The sequence below is a fragment of the Felis catus genome, chromosome D2 (genome assembly GCF_018350175.1).
Source record: "Felis catus isolate Fca126 chromosome D2, F.catus_Fca126_mat1.0, whole genome shotgun sequence".
Classification (NCBI taxonomy): domain Eukaryota; kingdom Metazoa; phylum Chordata; class Mammalia; order Carnivora; family Felidae; genus Felis; species Felis catus.
Window position 1 is genome coordinate 13,584,659 of NC_058378.1, and position 24,550 is coordinate 13,609,208.

Below are 24,550 nucleotides of genomic sequence, written 5' to 3' on the forward strand. Positions count from 1 at the left end.
GGTGCTGCTACGTCCTCATCCTCCTCTTCCCCTTCATCCAGTTCCATAACAGCTGCTGTTATGTTAACGTTAGCTGAACCGTCAATGTCCAGCGCATCACAAAATGGAATGTCAGTTGAGTGCAGGTGACAGCAGGACTTGCTAAAGCACTTTGCACTTAATGGCTGTTGAGGGCCACGTCTTTTTTTATACTGCACAGTGGCACAAAAAAAAATCAGACAAGCACTATTTTATATTTAAAAATTGTTTCTTGACAAGCTGACTTGGCACTTAAGTGCACTTTTTTTATGAAGAAAAAGTACAATGAACTGCTTTTCCTCAAGCAATAATTGTTTCCAACTTGTCTGGGAATTGTGTGTCTGGTAACTTGAAGGCCTTCCACTGTGGCAAATGGAGGCTTTTCACTGCCTGTAGAGACAATACAGTAAGCATAATTGTTAGGTGGGCCGGAACATGTCAAGATAACTTACTGTATATGTATTCCCTTGTATTTTGTTAAAGCTGGAACATTTGATATTTTTCCATTTATTTATGAAAAAATACGAACCTATTTTCATTTGTACGAGCTAATTGTTTTTTAAAGCAAGTCACCTTAGGGTGGCTTTAATTGTATAAGTCAAGCACATGTAATAAATTCCAAACCTGCAGTTAACAGGATATTAGACATCAATCCTGGTAACCAAATATTAAAGATTCTCTTTAAAAAAAGACTGAACATGTTTACAGGTTTGAATTAGGCTAAAAGGTCTTGCAGTGGCTTTTCATGCCCCTTCAAATTGGAATGGAACTACTGTACTTTGCCATTTTTCTATAAATCAGTATTTTTTTTTAATTTTGATATAATACATTGTGTGAAAAAAGAAAATGGCTAATAAACTGTATTAAATCTTAAACAATGTATAAAGATTGTACTTAGCCAGTTCAAAGTGTATATTTATTCATAATGAATTATAACAGTTATATTTTTGTGTTTTCTTGTAAATGTTTCTTTTTCCTTAAATACAGATAATTCATTTGTATTGCTTATTTTATTATGAGCTACAACAAGAGGACTTCAGGAACAAGTAAACTGTATTAGTATGGTTCCAGGTTGTTGATATGAACTGTCTCAGAAGGATGGTTGTTATTTTAAGTATAAATAGCTAATCGGGGTGGTAGGCCTATAAAATTAAATGCCTTGTATAAAATCCAAAATGAACGCAAACTTGTTTTCACTTGTATTGACTTTATGTTGTATGATTCCAATCTCTGTTCTGTTTGGCACTTGTATTTAATTCTACACCTTTGTAAGACATTTGTATATTGCGGATGTGTTCATTCAAGCTATTTAATACCTGGCACTGTTAATACACAGTACTTTACTGTACAGACTGTTTTACCGTTTTAATTGTAGTTCTGTGTACTTTTTTTGGATGGGGCTGGCATGTTTTATTTGTTTTCTGGCAATACGACATGTGAGAATTTCGAAGCGTTTTGTTGTAGATGCTAACGTGTCAGAATCCTTTACATTCAACTTTTCTAAGAAAAGCATTTTCAGTCTTGTAGTGTGTGCTTACAGTAACTAATTTTGTTGAAAATGGTTTCAAGTTATTCAAATTTGTACAGGACTGTAAAGATTTGTTGACAGCAAAACGTTGAAGAAAAAGCTTATAGAATAAAAGCTATAAAGTATATATTAGGATCTGCAAACAATGAAGAATTATGTAATATATTGTACAAATGTAAGCAAAGGCTCTGAAATAAAATGCCATAGTTTGTGAATCCTTGATTTTGTTTCTAAAAGATTAAGTAATTTTAGTTCATTTCTGTATGTGATGATTGACTGGAACATACATCTCCAGCCTGTATTATCCAGAAGGGGTTAATTGACATACCAAAAAAAGGGAATATTATACCTATAAGAATTTAAAGTCCATTAACGAGATTCAGGATTTATTAGGCATTTTTATATCTTTGTATATACACTATAGACTATTTTGCTTGAGTCTGAGCATGAATATTCATTCATCACTTGGAGGTTTGTCTAAAGAAAAAATTTTTATTTTCTTTAACCTGTGGAACCATTACCAGCAGCTTTTTTTTTTCTTTTTTCTGTGTTACAATTTCATTGGACTTTTACTTTTAGTGCACTCTGCCCCACTGCACATTGGAATCATCTGGACATTGTTAAAACAGTGATCAGTACTCCTGTGCCCTGTTGGTGTTGGGCGGGGGGTGGGGGGGGTGGGCAGTGGAGGCCATCCTCCCATCCCCCCACCTCTAGGCCCCCCAGAGTTGTATTCATTTGGTCTAGGATGGTACTTGGATTTAGATCTTTTTTAAAAGGTCTCTGGTGATTTAATATGCATCTGCTTTTTTCCACGTTAAAAAAGATCAGTATTTAGATTTTTATGCCCCATTTAAATGAACTTTCCACCTAGAGGCAATCCTTTCTTAAGAATAATTTTTAAGGCCTAAAAAGCTCAAATGTATAGTTTTAAAGCACCTTTGGGATGACCCTGTATTTACTGTTACAGAAATTTGTTTAATGGATGATTTTTAAACTGTTGTAGGACGGTGCTTCCCAAAATGAAGTCTTAGAATACCAGTTCTGGGAAATGCTTTGGGAATTCATTGCCAAATATATATGCTATAGATAGCATTTTTTCTTCGCAGAGATTCGGTGTTGGCATATTAAAAACCTAGAAGGCCTATGAAGAGACCCCTGGCTGACTTCCTTTACCTACTGTTTTCACTCTTACCTGATCATGAAACCCTGTTTTTCAAGGAACTAATATCACGTACTTTGTGTGTTATAGAAACAGTGATTCCAAATTTTGTTGGAATTGAGGTTTATACTCTTGGGCCTCTCTGCCTTCCTGCCTTTTGTGAGAATTCATGGTATTACCAGAATTTGACTTAAATTCTCCTCTGGTTACCTAAACTATAGTTTATCAACCTAGTTACAATGGATGGAAAAATTAAGATAGATGTTTCTTATAGTGTTCTCCAAAACCATTTTTTTTCTCCTGAAATAACCTGAGGGTCAGGTCTTGTTAATTTTCTTAAGTGTAGGGAGATTGGGGAAGCCGAAGCAGAATACGGAAGACCACTAACGTATTTTCCAAAGTATTTTTGTCTGTATCTTTCTATGAAGAGAGTCCTTATACTTTAAACTCTTCAGAGGCATTAAGTGATCTCTAAACAGTTAAAAACCAGTTCTGAACAGCAGTGGGGATCATTTTTTAACTGTCCAACCACAGCCTCTTTCATCCTAATTATTTTCCTCTAGGAGTGTGTGCTCCCTTTCGTTCTTTGTGAGCCCATTTCTCCACCTTTCTTTTAATTTTAACCTATTTAGGGATTTTTGACTACCATCATGATGGGTTTTGTGTCTATTAGATGTGATCCCCAAGCAGCAATAGTTTCATGGTTTTATTGTGGAAGTAATCTATGTAAGGCTTAACAAAATATGTGCCAAATTGTACAGTCAGGGAAAGCCAGTGGTTAGGAGTCTAGAGGGGGCGGTGAATGAGCATCCAGGGATTATGATGACAGATGTGATGGTGACACACAGGAGCTGCAATCCTTAAAGTAACATTTGAGGGAGTTTCATCTAGAAATGGAATGTGTAGGTAAGAGTGGAGAGGAAGAGTCAGGAAAGGCCAGATGTGATGAGGTTGCAAGTGCTACGGATAGGAAGTGATTCTTGGAATAATGCTAGAGAGAGTGGGGATGAGAATGGGATTGGGAGACCTTCTGAAAGAAAAATTGAGTAGAATTTCTTCATTGGACTGCATAGGATAGATGGAGCGAGGTGCCTGAATTGCAAATACAGACAGTTGGATTGGTCTCATCTTTTGTGAAATACAAGGTCACGATTACGGGAAGCCTAAACGAGAGACTCGGAAATCGAGACCAGAGCCAAGCAGTTGAATATTGGGTGTTTTCCATCAAGTTTTCTGATACAGTCTATAAAAGGGTCACATATATTCTCAGTTACTTCTTTTAAGCAGCTTTCAGAAAGCACGTCTATTCTCGAGTCAAAATTAAATCCGATTTTACCACCAAAGTTCTGAATTCAATTACTTAACAACAATTTGATACTTTTATTACTTAAAAATCAATTTATCGAACATTCACTAGGTACGGCAAGTAGAAATACAGAAATAAGGTAAATAAGAAAAAGGGTAAATACATTGACACTAGCGCAGTTAGATGAAGGCTTGGAAAAAAATCTATTGTAAGTAACTGGGAGATTTTTCTAAGGGATATCTGAGCTGGCATTCCTTTCGGGTAAAGGAATAAATAACAAGGAATAAAAAAGGCTAGAATGTGCGGGTTTGGAGGGAGAGGAGTCTGGGAAGTTAGGCTGAGAAAATAGGAGTTTTCAGTGCCCAGGATCTGGTAGAATAGCTAGGCAGAGCAGGTTAGAGCTGGAGTTTACCTTAAACGTTATTTTGAAATAGTGTGAAATACCAGAAAAGTTGCCAGAGCAGTGCAGAAAATGCCCATGTACGCTTCGCACCGATTCACCAATTACTGTGTAGCCTACATCCCTGTAACCTCATTTCTTGATAAACCTCCCTCCCTCCTCTTCAGTGATTCAGGGGTTTTCGACCGTGTTTCTCTCCGCTTGGAGTGGCACCCCACACCCAGCCTGGCTGATTCTTCTTTATACTTCAGGCATCAACTACTCTCGAAGACTTCCTGCACTCCCAAGAAAGGTTTCTTTCCAGCCTGAAGAGGTCCAACCCGGCATCGGAAGCCCTGCGCCCGCTCGCCGGTTGTCTCTGGCTCCCGCTCAGCCCAGGCCGGAAGGGGCGTGGTTCCTGGAGCGGAAGTAGCCGGGACCCGGAAGTGCCGGGCTCGTGCGCCGCCGCTGTCTAGAAAGCCTCAAGATGGGGACGCCGGTGGAAGGAAAGAACAAGAGGAAGAAAAAGAAAGGTGCCCAGGAGAGGTGAGTGGCGGGTGGCACGTCCGCCTGGGCAGGGGTGTGCGTTCGGGAGCTCTGGAGGGCGAAACGGTGGGGCCTGGCGTGGCTGAGTTTCTGGCGTCGGTGTCTATAGAGACAACCCGGAGGACGGCGTTCGCGGGAGTCTGGCCGGAGACTATGTGGTTGGACAAGTCGCCAGCAGCTTGCTCCAGGGCAGGCGCCCCTCCAGAAATAGTACAGCTCGGTTGGCGTCCCTCTTCAGCTCTTCTGAGCCTCAGCTCCAACCCGTGTATGTGCCTGTGCCTAAAGTAAGTCACTGAATTCTGTTCCGAACGTCCCGTCAGAACGGCTTTTAGAAGAGTCTGCCTCGCAGGGCATGATTTCTAAAGCGGGGCAGATAGGGTTAATTTTAAGTAAGCTTTCATTACCGGAATCCAGTGAGAGAGAACACTTGCTAATTTAGGAAGACTACTAAATTATTTAAAAAGATGGGGTCTCAAACATAGCTTCCAACTTTTAAAAGGAAACCACCAAAAAAAGAAAACGGGATGAGGAGGAAGAAGGTACATCCCAAATTCAAGGACCACTTTTGCAAGAACCTTCACAAGAAATGAAAGTGAAGAAGAAACTTTCTGCTGCAGACAAAAAGTTGGCAAACAGGTCGGTAGACTTGTCTTAAGCTGATGTTAAAGAAATTAGATGGTAAAGAATTTGAGATTTTTATACCTGCACTCTTCATCTTAGTGTTTTGCTCATCTCGTAGTTCTAGGTTTTACAGAAAAAAATTTTTGTTGTGTAAAATGTCATACATACTCAAAAGTTGAAAAGGATGAGAACCTCATATACCCAGCACATATACCCATAATCCTTGGCCAGTCTTGTTCCATCTTTACCCTTCATATCTCCCTCATTAAGTGGAAGCAGATTTAAGGTCTGGAATCTAAATGTGTAAATATCCCAGCATGAAAAAGATGAGTTTTGTTTTCCCAAACTCAGAGATCAGATTTCCCCCATTAGCTTAAAAAATGTTTTCATGGGGCGCCTGGGTGGCTCAGTCGGTTAAGCGTCCGACTTCAGCCAGGTCACGATCTCGCGGTCCGTGAGTTCGAGCCCCACGTCGGGCTCTGGGCTGACGGCTCAGAGCCTGGAGCCTGCTTCCGATTCTGTGTCTCCCTCTCTCTCTGACCCTCCCCCGTTCATGCTCTGTCTCTCTCTGTCTCAAAAATAAATAAACGTTAAAAAAAAAATGTTTTCATTACAGTTTATTTGATCAAGATCCGAATAGCGGTCACATCACAGGCTCCCTGGTAACTTTCCTTGGTCTGTGAAGCCACTCTCTTCAAGCCCCTTAATTTTTTTTACTTTCTCTCAGAGAAAGGTGTCTCGCTCCTTGTCCAAGGTTAATTTGGTCACCTGTGCCTCTTTTGTCTCCCTCCGGATTATTGCCTCAGCTATATCCATTTTCTTCTCCTTCCTGTGGCTTTCATCTGTCTCCTGTACAAATGTCCTCAAGTGTCTCATCCTAAAAAGAGAAATTTAACAAAACTGAACCCTATCTTTGCTACGATGCCCTCAGTCCTTCCCTTCATAGTCAAGCTTTCAGAAAAACTTTATACATGTGTTCTTCCTTTTCCTGATCTATTTTCTCTTCCAGGAACTTGTTGTTCTGACGTGTTGAATCCGACTGTTCACTTGTTGTGTTTTTATGTGATCTCCCCAAACTTCCGAAGCAGCGTGCAGTGAAGATATCCTGACCCACTTGCCATGTTTTTTCTTTATTTTTCTTTTTTTAACATTTATTCATTTTTTGAGAGACAGAGAGCACAAGCAGGGGAGGGGCAGAGAGGGGGGGAGACACAGAATCCCAAGCAGGCTCCACGCTCTGCGCTGTCAGCACAGAGCCCGATGCGGGGCTTGAACTCATGAACCGCGAGATCGTGACCTGAGCAGAAGTTGGACGCTTAACCGACTGAGTCACCCAGGCGCCCCACACTTGCCATCTTTAATAGGCAGTACAGCCTCTTCCCTGTTCCATTCCACATGGTGGCTTTTCTTCCTGAAGCTATTAGATTCTTTTATCGCAGTCTCTTCTGATTCCCCTCTTGTTTGTCTGTTCCTTCTCAGTGTTCTTGTGGGTACCTCTTCTCCTGCCTACTCTGTAAATGTTGATTTCCCCCAGGATTCTGTGGTCGTCTTCTCAGGACTTTTTTCTACCCTTCATTCTGAGCAGTCTCCTTTATGCCCGTGGCTGCACCATTCTGATTTCTCTCCTGATCTAATCCGTGTATCTGTTTGCCTGCTGGCATCTGCACCTGTATATTCTAGATACAGTTGACCTTTGAACAATGGAAAGGTTAGGAGCACTGACCCCCACACAGTCAAAAATCCACATATAACTTTTGACTCCCCCAAAACTTAACTACTAATAGCCTACGGTTGACCAGAAGCCTTACCATAAATAGTAGGTAAACATGTATTTTGTATGTTATATATGTCATGTACTGTATTCTTATAATAAAGTGAGCTAGAGAAAATGTTATTAAAAATCATAAGGAAGGGACGCCTGGGTGGCTCGGTTGGGCATCCGACTTCAGCTCAGGTCATGATCTCACGGTCTGTGAGTTCCAGCCCCGCGTCGAGCTCTGCTGACAGCTCGGAGCCTGGAGCTTGCTTCAGATTCTGTGTCTCCCTCTCTCTCTCTGCCCCTCCCCCGTTCGTGCTCTGTCTCTCTCTGTCTCAAAAATAAATAAACATTAAAAATTTCAAAAAAAAATCATAAGGAAGAGAAAATACATTTGTAGTACTGTACCACATTTATCAAAAAAAAAAAAAAATCCACGTTTAAGTGGAGTTCAGACCCCTGTTGTTTGAGAGTCACCTGCACCTCAAGTTCAGAATGCTTCAGACTGAGCTGCGTAGGCTCCTGAGACCTGTTTGTCCGCAGGAATGGTACCACCAATCTTCCATCCAGTTGCCTGAGCCAGTGACTTGGGAGTCATCTTATACCCCCTCTTTTCCCTGTGTTCTACTCAGCTGCCGGGTCCTGATGGTGCTGCCTTTAATATCTCTTGTTCCCTTTCCACCCCTCCCTTGCTCAAGTTGGTCTGTTGTCTTCTCAGATACATGCAGTTATAACTCTCTCCGTACCGGTCTCCCTTTTCCAGCCTTGCCCCTTCCCTAAGCATCTTCTGCCCTGCTGCCCAAATGATCTTTGTAAGGTGCCCCAAAATTTTCAATGGCTCTTTAAGTTCTGTGGGATACAATCTAAGCACTTGCACATAACAGCCATGGTCCTTGACCTGGTTCCTGCCATACCGTCCCGGTTCCTTTCACTCCTGCTTGGTACTTTATATGCCATAGTGGACAAAAAACTAGACATGAACCCTCTCCTTAGTGGAACTTACGGTCTAGTGGAAGAAGAATGTCAAAATTTACTGAGGACAATGTGCCAGACACGGCCTTTCCCTCCCCTGAGAAGCCTTTCATGTGTCTTTTATTTTTCTACACCATGTCACCATTGTTTTGTGAACTTTGCTTATCTCTTCAGAGGCTGGAGTATTGCAAGGTTTTTAATAGTCTCTTTATCTTTCTATCCCCAGACGCTAGAACAGAATAGGAACCCAGTAAATATTTACTGAGTGAATGAATCATTTACTACCCACGACTCGACTCGTATTACCGTTGCCTCCTTAAGATCCCAGTCCCCGGGCGCCTACTGGCTCAGTTGGAAGAGCATGCGACTCTTGACCATGGGGTTGTGAGTGTGAGCCCCACTTTGGGTGTAGAGGTTACTAAAAAAATAAGTAGATAAACTTAAAATATGTGTGTGTGTGTGTGTGTGTGTGTGTGTGTGTGTGTGTGTGTGTGTGTATATATATGTATATATGCATACATACGGTCCCTGTCAGTTCTCTGTTAGAATTGATGCTCAGATCTCGCTTACCCATGTGCACCAAGGTTTTTATTGTATTTGCCATTTCAGAATGTACTTTGACAAGCAGTCCTTTAAATATTACAGTTAAAAGTAGGAAATCTGGTTTTCCCTATTGGCCACATTGCTTTTACAAAGTATTTTGCAGCCATTTTAACCTTTATAGACCCCCTATAAGTGCTGCAGATCCCCCGGAGTTCTAGAGCAGAGAATGAAACTGGGCATTCATAGAGCATAAACTAGACCTCCAAGAGCTTTACAACTTTTGTTTAAATGAGCAACTTTTGTTGCTCTGCAATAACCTGACAGTTTTAACATATCTTCAAAAATTGAGCTTAGTTTTTTCTAATCTTTTTTTTAATACACCATTCTTTTTTTAAAAAAAATTATTTATATTTGGAGAGAGAGCATGAGTGGGGGAGGGACAGAGAGAGAGAATCCAAAGCGGGGTCCGCACTGCCGGTGTGGAGCCTGATGTGGGGCTTGAACTCAGGAACTGTGAGATCATGACTTGAACTGAAACCAAGAGTCAGACGCTTAACCAACTGAGCCACCCGGGTGCTCCAATTTTTTCTAATCTTGAGTATTCTAGAGGTACTGGTCACTTTTTGATAATGTTGTTTCTTAAATTTAGATATATTTGTGAATCATAAGTTTATATTTAGGAAAGCTAGAAGTAGGTGAGAAATATTTCAAATCTTTGTGCTTTGTCAGATACTACATCGGACTTCTAGGACTCTTATTCTTTTCTTTTCTTTTCACCTTTTTTTTTTTTTCATGGCCTCGTAAAGGGAAAACGCCCTAGCAAGTGCTGATTTAGAAGAAGAAATTCACCAAAAACAAGGACAGAAAAGGAGTGCTTCTCAATCTGGTATTAAAGCAGCAGATAAAAAAGTACTTGATGATGTAGATCACACAGTTGTAAATCAGAGAAAGAAAATTGAAATCAACCAAGAAGAAGAAAGATTAAAGAATGAGAGAACGGTGTTTGTTGGGAATTTGCCTGTCACGTGTAATAAGAAGGTAAGTGTGTATAATCTACATGTTGTAAGGATTCAGAGAACTTAATAACTCATAACTTTGTTTACTCTTCCTTTATTGAATAAATGCATAATTAATAAGTCATTAACATATAGCTTCATTGTAAATGATTACATGAATCATTCTGTAGATTGATTCTGGTATACACCTTCTCCTCTCCATTCCCATAGTCACTGCCCTTATTCATCCTTTTGCAAATCTGCAAACAGTATTGCAGTGGCCTCCTGGTTTGGTTTTGTTTTTTTTATTCCTTCCAGCCCTCTTTTCTGTTACATGTCACTAGAACGTAAACCTGAAATCATGCCTAGCGTAGAGTAAGGGGCTCAATAAATAGTTATATAAATGAATGAATACATCCTGAGGTTCTTCCATTATGTGGGATTTACTAAACCCAAAATATGCCCTTTACTTTTACAGTTTACATGTGGCAAAGATTATAAAAGATTCAAAAACAAAAATGCGTACCTTATGGATACTAACAAAAACTTGAGATGCGTTTTATGTGTATATATATGTGTGTGGAAACTATTTTTTGTCGTCCAACCGAGTAGTCCCTTGTTCCTGAAATGTTCTTAAAAGAAAACCTGGCAGTAAAAGATGATCAGATGGTTTTACTTAATGCTTTTTTGTAGCACTTACTTGATGTTCTGAAAGTAGACTAAAGTATATATGTTTTTTTATTTTAGAAGCTGAAGTCATTTTTTAAAGAGTATGGACAGATAGAATCTGTACGATTTCGTTCTCTGGTATGTTTTCTCCCTGTCTTGAAATTGCAAATCTCGAAACGTATTCGTTTAAGTCAGGCTTATTAACATGTTGGTATTAGTGAGATGGAGAAGCACAGCCTTTTGAATCAACAGGTTCAAATCTAGCCCCAGAGAAGAAGTGCGCTTAAGATCTACTTCTGACTCCTGGACTCTGTTAAATTAATGCGTTCACACAGTAAAATGATATCATTGTAGGAGGGTGGATGTGTGACTTTTGTTTGCGGAACATTAATACGTGTGGAATAGCATTTCTGAGCTCCAAGGCATTCAGTCCAGGACGTTGGTGTACTTCAGACAGTACCTACCACTGTCAACTTAATTTCCCTAAAGTACTTCTTCCCAGGGGCGCCTGGGTGGCTCAGTCGGTTAAGCGTCTGACTTCAGCTCAGGTCATGGTCTCACACTCGGTGAGTTCGAGCCCCGCGTTGGGCTCTGTGCCGTCAGTTCAGAGCCTGGAGCTTGCTTCGGATTCTGTGTCTCCTTCTCTCTCTGCCCCTCCCTAACTCGCGCTCTGTGTGTCAAAAAATGAATAAGTGTTAAAAATTTTAAAGTACTTCTTCCTGGAACTCATGATCATTACACATATAGGTACCACATCACTTCTGTGTGCACGCGCGCGCGCACACACACACGCACTTTGGCCTGGTATTACTTTTGGGGATCTTGCTCTATCCCTGGATTACCGGTCTGTTTGATGACTCTGTTGTGCATTCTCCGGCACCCCATACTTCATTATGGTGCTTATGACACTGTTCTGTAGTCGTTCCATTATTCGTCTGCCCCACCAGACTGAAAGCTGATAGCAGATAGCCGGTTTGCCTTGCTCATTCGTGGGTCACCAGTACCTGCACATTGTGCACATGAAGCATATATGGACTTGCCTAAAGCCCTTACATTTGCCTTGCTGTGAGTGAATTCTGTCCTGGTTCTTAGCCTGACAGTCAACACAGGGTGGCCCTGAGGCCACGTGTGACTCTCCTGCAGCCTGGGAGCTGCCCTCGTTGCTGATCAGACACTAGTGCTTTCTCACTCTTCTTTTTGCTCAGTTCATTGGTTTTGTTGCGACTCCTCCTCAAAGTCTCATTTTGCCTAGTGAGATACAGTCTGTGTTTTGGTAGGCGATTAAAATGTTAATTACTCAAGTTTTTCTTTTTATACTTTATACCATCAAGGTTTTTTTTCCCCTCTATTTCTGTACCTTACTGCTTTGTGTCTTACCTACTCATTTGTATCTTCAGTAACAAGATACGGATGCTTGAGGGCTCCTAGAAGACACCTAGTAAGTGTGTTTTGATGACCATCATTCACCTGTTGATTGTTCACTTGGGCATTTCTCATGTCTTGCACGGTTACACTGTCTGTATTTTCAGAGTTTGTGAGTAAGGCAAACTGAGAATTTATATCAGATGACTAAGATTTCCAGGGGACATTTATAGTAACTGCCCTAAATTAAACTGACATTCATAGATGGTGCTGCTCTGTGAACTTGCAGGGTCTATATCTTTTCACCTTTGTCTTGTCAGTACCTGGCTGAGGCATTTCAGTGCCTCTGCCAGTATCTCAGGACTGGCGCCTTGCTGACGGTCAGAGTTGTTGACCTGAATTTCCATCTCCTCCATAAAGTTTTCCCTCCCTAACCCCTCACTCTTAAATAGTACAAAAGTAATACTGTATAGGGCTGAAAAGAAAGTGAATTTGAATGTAAAGGGGTTTCCCTTATTTGCCCAATTAAAGATACAATGATTTTTTTTTTTTTTTTTTTGCCAGCTGGCATATACTGACCCTTAGACATATGGATGAAATAATGTCTTTACATTATTTCCCAATTTATTTAGACATATTTAAAATCATACAGAATGTACAAAAAAGTAAAATCATATAGCACGTACAATAAAATGTTGATATAGACGTGTTGCTTTTTTCCAAGCTTATTTTATAAAACAATTTTCCTTACATTTTTCTTACACGTCTTTAACCTCCATATCCCCTTATGTCCAGAGACCCCTTTGAGTCATCTGACCCAAGTTGAGGGCACAGTATGTTTACTTCCATTTAGATTAAAAGTCATTGCCTGTAAAATTTTGGCCTAAGCCACCAGATCCCATTCATATAACATTAGGATGGTTGTTTCTGATTCCCTAGAATGTTTTAATTACATCACATCAGAATAAGACATTTAGAATTCGATTAATTAAAATATAATTAATTTGAAGTAATATTTTGGATAATGAATTTTCTCTAATACCTGTCCCCCCCTTTTTTTTTCTCTCTTAAAAGATTCCAGCAGAGGGAACTCTGTCCAAAAAGTTGGCAGCAATAAAGTAAGTTTATAATGAGAGAAAGGGAGTAGTCTTAAACTCTCTTCCATTTTGGTTAAAACTTAAGACCGTGTTTTCGTGGATTTTTATTTTTCGATGATACATCATACTACTTGACTATTTTCTTATGACTGCAATAGTGGGTAAATTTATCAGATGTTTGTCTTTAAGCTTTAACATAAATTGTAGAATCGCATTAAATATTATAAATAAGTTGCTGGAAAATGTGCCATGAGAATTTTCAAGGACATTTAATCAAGCATTATGTTTGGAAGAGAATAAGGAAATTTTATGCCCAAATATTGTAGTATAAATCATAAATACTGTATTTTATCAGTTCTAAGTCACACATTTTCCCATACCTTAACATTTTGAAGTCAGGATGCATCTGAAAATCAGGGGTGCCCCATAGTTGCGGTTAGCCGGTCAGGTTTTTCCAGAGAATACATGTTTGCTTCTGTCAGGTTACCTGGGGGTACTACCAGCTCAAGACCACTTTAAGCTCTCTGTTTGAAGGTTTGGGGACTGTGCTGGTAGTGTGGCTCACAAGTTCATATTCTCAGGGGATTTTCCCCTACCCTCCTTATCCACCTAGTGCCATGGATGAGACACAAAAGTTTTCTTTACTCTCCCTTCATTTCTCATTAATTTTTAAAATTGAAGTATAACTGACATATAAATTTAAAACATACAACCTGTATTTCTCATTCACTTTCAGTTCTATGCAGAGTCTCCTATTAATCTCTAATCTTGGGTTCTTTTTTTCTAACTAGGATTTAGATATAGCTATATTAATAGGTCTACAGATTACATTGATATATAGGTATGGTTATATTAGATAAGATAGTGTACTTTGAAAACATTGTGGCATTATTTACAATAGCCAAAACACGGAAGCAGCCTTAAGTGTCCATCAATAGATAATTGGATAAACACACACACAGGAATATTATTCAGACCTAAAAAAGGGAAAGAAATCTTTATATTTTTGACAACGTGGGTGGACCTTGAAGGCATTATGCTAAGTGAAGTAAGCCAGAGAATGAAAAACAACTCGAAGACACAGAGAACAGGTGGGTGGTTGCCAGGGGAGGAGGTGGGGGTGAAATGGCTGAAGGGGGTCAAAAGGTACAAATTTCCAGGTATAAAATAAGTAAGTCATGGGGATGTCATGTACAGCATGGTGACTATTGTTAATAACACTGTCTTGGGTATTTGAAAGTTGCCAAGAGAGTAGATCTTAAAAGTTCTCATCACAAGAAAAAACCGTGTAACCCTGTGTGGTGATGGATGTCAACCAGACCTATTGGGGTGAGCATTTCACAGTCCATATATGCACCAAATCATTATATTGTACAACAGAAGCTAGTATAATGTTACATGTCAATTACATCTCAATCAAAAGAAAAAGAAGTCATGAGTTGCCTCAGCCAGTACTGATTGAATAAAGTTAAAAAAAAATTCAGTTGAATCACTATGTTGTACTAATGACAACATAATTCACTATGTTCAGCTAAGGTAACATCGTGTGTCAGCTCTGCTCACGTAAAATTTCACAGAAATTTCTGGGAGTCCTCCAATAACAGGATTTTTTAATTACGGCAGTTCCTTTGAGCATCTTGGTGCATTCATGTTTACGTTCATTCTTAATTTAGACTTCTTTGGCAGACCAGGTTCTTGCCAGTTTTATCCCATACCCATCACAGCATTTGTATTAACACTTAATAAATATGTGTTACTCTGTGTTCCTGGTTCCAGTAACGTTTGTGGGGTAGCCACACATGTTAAGTCCTTCCACATGCAGGGTATTATTGTTCAGAGCTGTAAAGAATGGAAAACTTGGTAAGACACAGCTCTTCTTCAGGTCGTATGGACTTCTTCCTGGAGGAGGCTAAAAGCCAGGGCCCAAGTTTCAGCAGAAACCAAGATGCCAATAGGAGTGTATAATAGTACTGAGGAATTGTGATGCCAGAAAAATAGAATTTATGCCCTGTGGTTGCCATTGGCCCTGACCACCTGCCCCAATCAAAAAATTTCTTAAATTTAATTATTTGAATAAATAATGAGGCAAGTGGTTAAAAATAAAGTGTAAAAGTGTATGCAGTGAAAAGTTTCGCTCCTGGACCTTTACCCTAGTCAGCCAAGTTCCTGCCCCAGGCTGCTGCTGTTTTTACTTTTTAGTATAACCTCCTAGAGACATTTACGAATTGATACACGTATATATACTTTCTCCCCTCCCCCCCAGCCCCCCACATACCTTTTGATGCAGTTGTATTCAACATGTATACTCTGCGTCTTCCTTTTTTGCACTTACTATAAACTGGAGATCACTCACACTGTTGGATGCTCCGTGGCTTGTTCTTTTGTTATTGCCCAGTAGTATTCCATGGTGTGGCTGTACCAGAATGTATCCATCCATTTGCCAGCTTGATGAAGGTTTGGGTTACTTCCGGGTTGGGGCTATCACGAATAAAGTTCTGAACACATTGGTGTACACATTATTTTTCTTGCTAAAGTATCTGGAGGTGTGGGACTGCTGGGTCTTGTGCTAGGTATATGTCCGTTTTCTAAGAAGCTGTCAAATAAATTTCTGAAGTGGCCTCACCGTGTTACATTCCACCCTCTGTGGGAGAACCCCATTTCCTTCACATCCTCGCCAGCACTGGGTATTGCCAGTCATTTAATTTCAGCCCTTCGAAGGGTTTGTTGTAATGGTCTCAGTTGCTGTTTAGTCTGATGACTAAAGATATTGAGGGTCTTTTCATGCGCTTTTTGGCTGCTTGTATCTATTCTTTGGAGAAGTGTTGGTTCAAAAATTTCACCCACTTTCTGGTGGCTTGTCTGTCTTATTGTATACAGTTTTTCATTGTGGGTGCCAGACTTTTTTCTGATATATATGTTTTGGATATTTTGCCCCTCCCTATCTGTGGCTAACCTTGTTTTGTTGTTGTTAATGTTTATTTATTTTTGAGAGAGAGAGACAGCATGCAAACAGGGGAGGGGCAGAGAGGGAGACAGAATAGAAGCAGGCTCCAGGCTCCCGTGTCAGCACAGAGCCCAACGCGGGGCTTGAACCCACGAACCGGGAGATCATGTCCTGAGATGAAGTCAGACACTTAACCAACTGAGTCACCCAGGTGTCCCTGTGGCTAACCTTTTTAAGGGTGTCTTTTAAAGAGCCCAAGTTTTAAATTTTGTTGAAGATCCATCTTTGCGAGTGCTGGTTTTTGGTGGTCTGGTTGGGGGCGGTGGGGTTGTCTGTTGTCCCGGTTCAGCCTCTGATGCAGGCCGGCCCTGTCTGTCTGTGTATCAGTGCACCGGCCGGTCCTCCCTCCCGTGGCAGCCAACGTCTGCCTTGTGTCTTTGGTGGATCTTGGGCTGGAAAACATTTCCCACTCCTTGCCCTGTGGTAGGAGGCCTCCCTTCTCTGGCCCCGGGACTATTCCCTGTGCTCTGGGAATGACGGGGTTTGCTGTCTCTGCCCCAGCAGCTCAGCCCTCTCCGTTGGGAGAAGAATCCAGGTGGGCTTTGTGTCCTTCCCATACTTCTCTTCTCCAGCCCACACCCCCCAGGGATGTCTCTGGGCTCCCACCTGCCCTCAGTCATTCCTGGGGACACTGGCAAAGGTCGGTGGAGCAGGGCCTGCAAGCGGGTGTGCCTATCTGTGTTGCTGGCCTCCAGAGATTCCATTTCGGGCCCAGCCCACACGCGGCTCTGGCAGTGTATTAAATCCTAGCTGAAATCGGCCCGGCTCCCTTGTCCGGCACCAGCTTCTGAGCCAGTGCTGTCTCCTGTCTCCTCGGATGGCCCAGCCCTTGCTTAGCCCCCCAGTTTCCTTTGGACCTCAGCTCGGTTTCCTTTGGACTTTAGCTCTGGTAGCTTCTACAAAAGTTAGAATGTTGTGGGTTATTCGGCTTCTTGTGTCTGGGTGGGGATGATGCTATTCCTGGTTTTCTCCCTTCTGGGTGCAGGTGGAACTCTAGATGTCATTAATACCTAGATCTCTAGATGTCGTTGGTTTTTTTAAATCACCCATCCAGCTTGATACAAAACAGGTTCTTGCCACATAGAAAGGGGCAGAACTGTGTGCTTACCCTCTGTATTCCCTGTGCCAAGGGATCTTTTCTCGTAGAGTGCAGTTAAGAGTTTTTATTTATTTATTTATTTATTTATTTATTTATTTAGTGTTTATTTATTCTTGAGACAGCATGAACAGGGGAGGGGCAGAGAGAGAGGGAGACACAGAATCTGAAACAGGCTCCAGGCTCTGAGCTGTCAGCACAGAGCCCCACATGGGGCTTGAACCCGCAAACTGTGAGATCATGACCTGAGCCAAAGTTGGACGTTCAACCAACTGGGCCACCCAGGTGCCCCAAGAGTTTTTATTTTTTATTTTAATTTTTTTAGAGAGCATGTGCCTGCCCAAGTGCAAGTCGGGGAGGGGCAGAGGGAGAGGGAGAGAACCCCAAGCAGGCTCCATGCGCCGTGCAGAACCCGACTCAGGGCTCGATCTCATGACCCTAGGATCGTGACCTGAGCAAAAAATCAAGAGTTGGATGCTTGAATTGACTGAGCCACCCAGGTGCCCCCAGTTAAGGGTTGTTAAAGTCCTTTTCCATTTAGGTTTTCTTGGGGTTTGTCTTAGTCTGTTCGGGTTGCTACAACAAAATGGCGCAGACCAGATGGCTTATAAACAATAGAAATTACTTTCTCATACTTTCAGAGGCTGGAAGTCAGAATGAACTGCCAGTGTAGTTGCATTCTGGTGAGGGTCAGCTTACTGATTCGTAACCAGTGCCTTCTCACCGGTCCTCACAGTTTATAGTCAAACGGCAAGATAAAGAAGGGGCTAGGAGTTCTGTGGGGTCTCTTGAAGAACACTAGTCTTGTTCAAGAGGATTCCACCCTCATGACCTCAGCCACGCCCACAGGCCTCACCTTCTATTACCATCACATTGGGCGTTACATGGATTTCCACATGAATTTGGGGAGGATGCAAACATTTCAACACTAAGACAAGTTGAGTAGGATGTTGTCAGGAGCTGTGTGTTGCAGGGAAAGTGTGGGGGTTCTGGAGTCCCCTAGGCCTGTTTGAAGTCCTGGGCTGGCCACTCCTTGCCTTGTGATCATGGCACTTCTCTGAGTCTCAGCTTCCCTATCCATAAAATCAGAAAAGTAACACCCATGTCGGAGATGGGAGACTAAATGAATACATAAAATGACTAATACAGTGCCTAGTATTATATTAGGCATTCAATAAATCGCAGTTAGTTTTATCAATAGAAAACTATCAGATAGTGTAGTATATTATTACAGAATGCCATGAGAAATGCCCTGACATTTCCTAGGGCCTTTCTTGATGGTACTCATTTGTTTATTAGCATTTTTGCTACTTCAAAAACAATAGGTTCATGTCTTCAGGGAAGAATCTGTGGTCATTACTAGGTCCTTTTTGCTGATTGGTCACATCTAAATTATATGACCATTTTGCAAGCCTGCGAATTAGTGGGTGGAAGCATTGAGCAGCAGCAGCTGTAGTCGTTAAAAAGAGTGAAAACCAGTCATTACCTGCCTCCCGTTGAGTGCACACAGCACTACGTCCAGTCCCGACAGAGATGTACAGTCCAGGTCTGAGCAAACCTCTGATCCAGCTGCCAATTTGTAAGAAATAGGGAGGCCAGAGGAACACGTTGACCTGTATTGTGAGCTTGCAATCAAAACCATCTAGGCTTTGGAAAATTCCGTAGGTCGAACAGTAAGGTAAAGAGAGAGATAAAGGCAGAATCCTGCAGATTAAATAAGACTCAAACGACTTCAAGTCCCCAAGTGGACATCACCAAAGTATGACCAAGGAATAGACGCTTGATTGTGATAAAACTACATAGACACGCAAGCAGATGGTTTCTGGAAAAGTAGGGGTGGAGGCACAGAGAGTGTCTCTGGGATGGGCAGTGGCTGCAAGGTTATTGATCTTTAATATTTCTCTAAGCTGTACACATTTGTATAGTTTTTATCTTCTCGTATCTGCTTATGTGTTGTTAGGTACAGGGCTCCAGTTAAGATTCTTGTTTCTAGCTTTGTGACATTGCTTGGGGGGGGGGCCTACTTGCTTGCTCCCTCATAGTGATGACCAATAGGAAGGCAAAAGTTACAGGTTTTGTCCAATATCTGTGTAAGTTGTATGTTATTTTTTGCGTTATTACTAAATTTATAAAGAGATGAAACTTCTCCTGGGAATTCTTGTCATATGTGCTGATTGAGAGTAGAAAACAAATTATATTTTTTTAATGACTTTGAGATGAACAGATTTTACACTGTTTTTTTTCTTTTTTTTTTCTTGTATAGACGTAAAATTCATCCTGATCAGAAAAACATTAATGCTTATGTTGTGTTTAAGGATGAGAGCGCTGCTACAAAAGCATTGAAAAGGTAATGTTATCTCTTTGACATTTGAATGGAATTATTACATTTAAGTATGCACGAGTATGTTTTTTTTATTCTTTGGTTTGACTTTAGAGCAAATATTACAGTTAACTCGGCGCTCATTTTTAACAGCCATTTTCCCCCTTCGTGTTTATAATGCAGAAATGGGACCCAGTTTGCAGATGGATTTCGTGTTAGAGTTGATCTGGCATCCGAGACTTCATCTGTAAGTGGTACTTGAGTTGTTTAAAGAACTTAACTAGAGTCTTCTAGAGAGAAACGTTCTCTTCCGAGCTTTCGCTAAGGAGAGGAGTGGAATCAACAGTGAGCACAAGGGAAGCCAAGAAGGAAACACTTTGGCCCTTGAGGTCACAACGTTGGGGCACAGACTGGCACAAGGACCTTAGTCAACAGCTTCCAAGAACGGGGTACCCCCACACCCGGATCAAGTATTCATAGATAGTTAGCCTGGGAGGGATGTTGGAGATCGTCCGGGCCAACACCTTATTTCACATACCGAAATAGAGAAAGTTAACTCCGTTTTTGAGTCCCTACTCTGTGTCAGGTACTCAGTGCTGAGCTATAGTCCGGGTTCTGTAGGGGTTCAGGGGTCCACAGTACAAAGGTGAAGACAAACAGATGGGCTGATGGTGGCACTTTTTTTTTTTTAAGGTATTTATTTTTGAGAGAGAGAGAGAGAGCTTATGAGTGTGAACAGGGGAGGGGCAGAATCCGAAGCAGGCTCCAGGCGCTGAGCTGTCAGCACAGTCGGATAATTAACCTAGTGAGCCACCCAGGTGCCCCAGCACTATGTTCTGATAAATACACAGGATGCTCCGTCAGCTCAGGAATGGGACACTTGACTTGGGGAGGTACCAGCAAGAAGGGACAAAGGAGGGTGTCCAGGAGAAGAATAGGTGCTCTTGGAGACTTGAAAGATGAGTCAGTGTTATCTGGGCTCAAGAAATTTTAAACAGTGTATGTGGTGGGGACCAAAACTTAATTTGCTTAGGGAATGGCAAGAGCTTGATGCAGTTAATAGCAGGTAGAGTGTGAAGAGAGACAGCAATAAGTTGCTGTTGGAGAAACGGGAGAGGCCAAATCATGAAGACTGTGGTCTGCCGTGTTGAGGCGTCTGGATCTTGTCCAGGAGCAGTCCCACAGGTTTAAATGCAGGAGTGATGGGTAAGTTTGCAGTTGACAAAGGTCTCTCAAAGTGAGTGAAGGCTGCTTGTAAGAGCTCACCACCGAAACCTAGAGTGCATTTTCGTGGGGGTCAGAGTGCGCTGGCTGAGAAATGACCCAGGCCTGGAAGACCTCTCTGGCTCTGATGTAGACCTACCCTGAGGGTCAAGTGTGCTTGTGTTATTTAAATTAAGCTGACTGTGTTATTTAAATTAAGTTTTATTAGCATACGACCACCATTTACTTGTAAACGTTCTGTTAAGGCTGGGAGGGTAGTTACATCAGAGACCACGTGGCCGCAATGCCCAACAGACTACTGTCTGGCCCGGTACCTAGTTTGCGTGCCAATGTAGCATGCCTGTCCTGGGCACTGCCATGTGTTAGTGCTAGCCGTGAACAAAAGAAACCCTGTTGCCTCTGGTGCTTACTCACTTTCAAGAGGGAAGATAGAAGAAACAGAATCCAATAAGGGACAGGTGCGTAGTTAAATCAGCGCAGTGGAGACCTGTCAGATACATGGGGTGAGGGAAAGAGGGGATTTTCGGATCACTTCCATTTTCAGCTCCGGTGATTTTTATTAACCTTCTTTGTGTTTCAGAGGGACAAGAGATCAGTATTTGTGGGGAATCTCCCGTACAGTAAGTGTTAAATAAAGTACCCATTTATCATTAAAGTAACAGGAAAATAACAACTGAGTAGTAACTTAATGTTTTGCTTTAAGACCAACTTGGAAAAGTGTAGAGTGTAACTTGACTAATTTTCGTGGGGCTTGCTATATTAACTATATTACATTAACTTGCTGTATCAGTAAACAGCTCCAGCTTTCAAAGGCCATTCTGTTTTTACTTGTGCTCTGGTTGAATTTGTTTTTAGAAGTGGAAGAATCTGCAATTGAGGAACACTTTTTGGACTGCGGGAGTATTGTGGCGGTTAGGATTGTGAGAGACCCAGCCACTGGAGTCGGCAGAGGCTTCGGTTACGTGCTCTTTGAGGTATGGGAGACTCGTGCGTTGTCACTGTCCATTGAAATGTGCTGGAGGGGTTGTCCCTGCTGTTTCATCTCTCAGACATAACTGTCACCGTCACCTTCAAATTCCGTCTTCAGGAAACTAAACTCATAATCTGCCATATTAGAGTACTCTTCCTGTAACCACACCTCATCAAAAGACGTTCTGCTTCCCTCTTTCTCCACACTGATGTTATGAAATAATGTTTCAGATATTGGACATGAAAAGTATTAAGTCTCTGAATTTCCACTTTCCATAAAATGGAGAAAAGAATTGACCCGTTGGCACAGGTAGAAGAAAATCTTGGTCTTTGTACAAAATTAGTTGTATTTAGTTTACAAAATATTAACCAGCGTATCATGCCTAATAATACCAGAACATACATACTATGAGAATATTCATAATGCCTGATGGCACTTAAGTTTTTCTCCCTTCCTCAAGCACCCGTTAATAACATTTCCTTTCAGTTTTTTTCCGTGCCTTCTTTTTTAAAGTTGAACTTCCATCTGTGAACGTAAAATTTTGCAACCTGCTTTGTGTTTTCTGTTGTATAAGTATGTTCCTTTGAGTGAGGTAACGTAATTTATACTATCTTTTCCCTAATGTTTCTCAAATGTTGGAAATTTGCAGTGTTCTCTATTTTTCCCTGTAATGATGAAATTGGGGTGTTTTTTTTCCTTCAAATGTTTGTGTGCAGTTTGTGATTGCTTTTTTTTTGGATAGATCCCCAGGCCTGTTACTGACTAGGTCAAGATAAATGACCATGTTTAATACTCTTGATATGTATTATTACCAGACAGCTTTTGAGAAAGGCTGTCACAGCCTTTTGTTGCCATCGTTAATGCATTGTAGTGTTTCTCTGTTGTCTACTATTTTTTTAAGGTTTATTTATTTATTCATTTTGAGAGAAGGCTCGAGTGGGGGAGAGGCAGAGAGGGAGAGAGAGAATACCAAGCAGGCTCCTGCTGTCAGCACAGAGCCTAATGCCAGGCTCTATCCCACGAACTGTGAAATCACGTCCTGAGCTGAAACCCCGAGTTGGCTGCTTAACCGACGCCATCCAGGTGCCCCTCTGCTGCTGTAATTACTTGATAAGTTCCTAAAGTCCTTTAGCAGACATCTCATGAATATTCAGGGTTGTTAGCATCTAGTGGTTCTATATTAGAACAAAAGAGTAATAGAATTTGGGATCTAAATGGGATCCTGCAGGAGCACCTAGGGGGCTCAGTCAGTTAAATGTCCCAACTCTGCTCTGACAGCATGGAGCCTGCTTGGGATTCTCCCTCCCTCCCTCCCTCCCTCCCTCCCTCCCTCCCTCCCTCCCTCCCTCCCTCCCTCCCTCCTTCCCTCCCTCTCTCTCTCTCTGCCCTTCCCCTGCTTGCTCTCACGCTTTCTCTCAATAAATATTAAAACAAAAACAAAAAACAATTCTGCAAGGCATCTAGTTCAGCATTTCAGAAACTGAAAGGGAGTTCCCTTCTCTCAAGTCAGCTAACACAGTGCAGCTTTTGCAGAAAGAGCCTGTGACAAGAGAGGCTGATTGGTTTAAAAGATTGCATGTGACTGATCTAGTTGGTTGGAACTCCATTTTACAATGAGAAAAATGAAGCCTGTTGGATTGTGACTTACCTAATTATGTGACAAGGCAGCTGAGTGCTTCCTGGGGAGAAACCTGTGAGGAGCATGATTAAAACGAGACTACCGGCCCAGCCACTGAAACCCGTGGGGTTGCGCTTCTTGGATGTCAAAGTGGGAGGGGCGTTTATCTGTGCAAGCTTGAAAATTCTCCTAATCCACTAAAGTCACAGTAGTACTAGTGTCTTTGCAGGGGGCTTTCTGGTGGAAATTAATATATTGATTTTTATTCCAGAATACAGATGCTGTTCATCTTGCTCTGAAGTTAAATAATTCTGAACTGATGGGAAGGAAGCTCAGAGTCATGCGTTCTGTCAATAAAGAAAAATTAAAGCCAAATTCAAATCCCAGTTCGAAGAATGTCGGTAAACCTAAGCAGGGACTTCATTTCGATTCAAAAAATGTAGGACATTCTAAAGGTTTGTTTATTGGAGAAAAAGCTGTTCTCCTTAAGAAGAAAAAGAAAGGGCAGAAGAAAAATGGACGGACTAAGAAACAGAAAAAACAGAAGTAACAATCCGAAGGTTATTTTGCTCCCACTGAGTACTCGTAATAAAAGTGTGGTAAACTCATGTATCAAGCTGCAGAATTTTATATGGATGGTGCGTGTGAAACGTGGGAACATTTTTAGTTTATTCACATTGTGATGGCACCTTTGAAGCGTTTGTTTTAAGATGTAAGCAGATTAGTCACCAGTGATTATGAGATGGTATGAGATGATTTTAGACTTAAGGTAAACATTTAGAATTTTAGTGGCTATGTATTAGCGTATGATAGAAATATGTAATTAACACTTCAGATGGTTGTTTCAAGAATTACTTGGGATGAGACTAAAAGTGAGTAAATTTAAAATGTATATATGTATGCACACGTTGATACCAATTGGATCTAGATAGGTAGGAATACTGATCTAATACAAATAACAGTCCCAAAGAAGAAGGGTTTGAAGGGCTCTTGTATAACAGCCACTAAATTTTTTTCCCCTTTCTCTTGAACTTGTGAAAAGTAGAGTTCTGGGTTTTTATTTTAATTCATCAACGTAGTAATAAACTAACCAAAGAATATTATATGAAATATTGCTTTGATTTCTTATTTGTAACCGGTAATTAAACTCGCTATTGAAGTCCTTGGTAAATTGTCTACAAAGCAGATCTCTACTTTTATTTCTGTTTCTCAATTTGAAAAATACTCTCCCAGGAAAATTTGTGATTCTTAAATTAGTGTCATGCAGTAGAATGAAATGAAACAATCTTTCCAAAAAATCCTGTTTAAAGGATATTTTCTGATAAAATACGGTAATTAGGCCACAAAGTGTAAAGTTCAACAAG

General features: G+C 41.2%; 2 protein-coding genes across 5 annotated transcripts in view; both read left to right on the top strand.

Annotated features, from left to right (window-relative positions):
• Positions 1-1,761, top strand: part of ARID4B (AT-rich interaction domain 4B) — a 153,955-nt gene extending 152,194 nt beyond the window's left edge. For both annotated transcript variants that reach the window (XM_011287214.4, XM_019814300.3), the window contains one exon: positions 2-1,761. In XM_011287214.4, the coding sequence (XP_011285516.1) occupies positions 2-129 (128 nt within the window). In that variant the 3' untranslated portion in view covers positions 130-1,761. The remainder of the gene's footprint in view (position 1) is intronic.
• Positions 1,762-4,737: 2,976 nt separating this feature from the next.
• RBM34 (RNA binding motif protein 34) lies at positions 4,738-24,296 on the top strand. 3 transcript variants are annotated; one of them, XM_023240383.2, is made up of 11 exons: positions 4,739-4,939; positions 5,049-5,223; positions 5,439-5,575; positions 9,638-9,869; positions 10,574-10,633; positions 12,932-12,975; positions 19,318-19,401; positions 19,558-19,621; positions 21,179-21,218; positions 21,454-21,572; positions 23,458-24,296. In XM_023240383.2, exons 1-11 carry the CDS (start codon positions 4,881-4,883, stop codon positions 23,734-23,736), a joined length of 1,293 nt encoding a protein of 430 aa, XP_023096151.2. In that variant the 5' UTR covers positions 4,739-4,880; the 3' UTR covers positions 23,737-24,296. The 3 variants fall into 3 exon arrangements, with proteins under 3 accessions (XP_023096152.2, XP_023096151.2, XP_023096153.1); XM_023240384.2 differs by lacking the exon at positions 10,574-10,633 and having other exon boundaries at positions 4,738-4,939; XM_023240385.2 differs by lacking the exon at positions 5,439-5,575 and having other exon boundaries at positions 4,797-4,939.
• The last annotated feature ends 254 nt before the right edge of the window (positions 24,297-24,550 follow it).

Excerpts from the sequence above, each read along its gene's own strand:
- RBM34 (XM_023240383.2), top strand. The coding sequence starts at position 4,881 with ATGGGGACGCCGGTGGAAGGAAAGAACAAGAGGAAGAAAAAGAAAGGT. Across the intron at positions 9,870-10,573 it reads CTGTCACGTGTAATAAGAAG|AAGCTGAAGTCATTTTTTAA; the intron begins GTAAGTGTGTAT and ends TTTTTATTTTAG. Across the intron at positions 19,622-21,178 it reads TGGCATCCGAGACTTCATCT|AGGGACAAGAGATCAGTATT; the intron begins GTAAGTGGTACT and ends TTTGTGTTTCAG.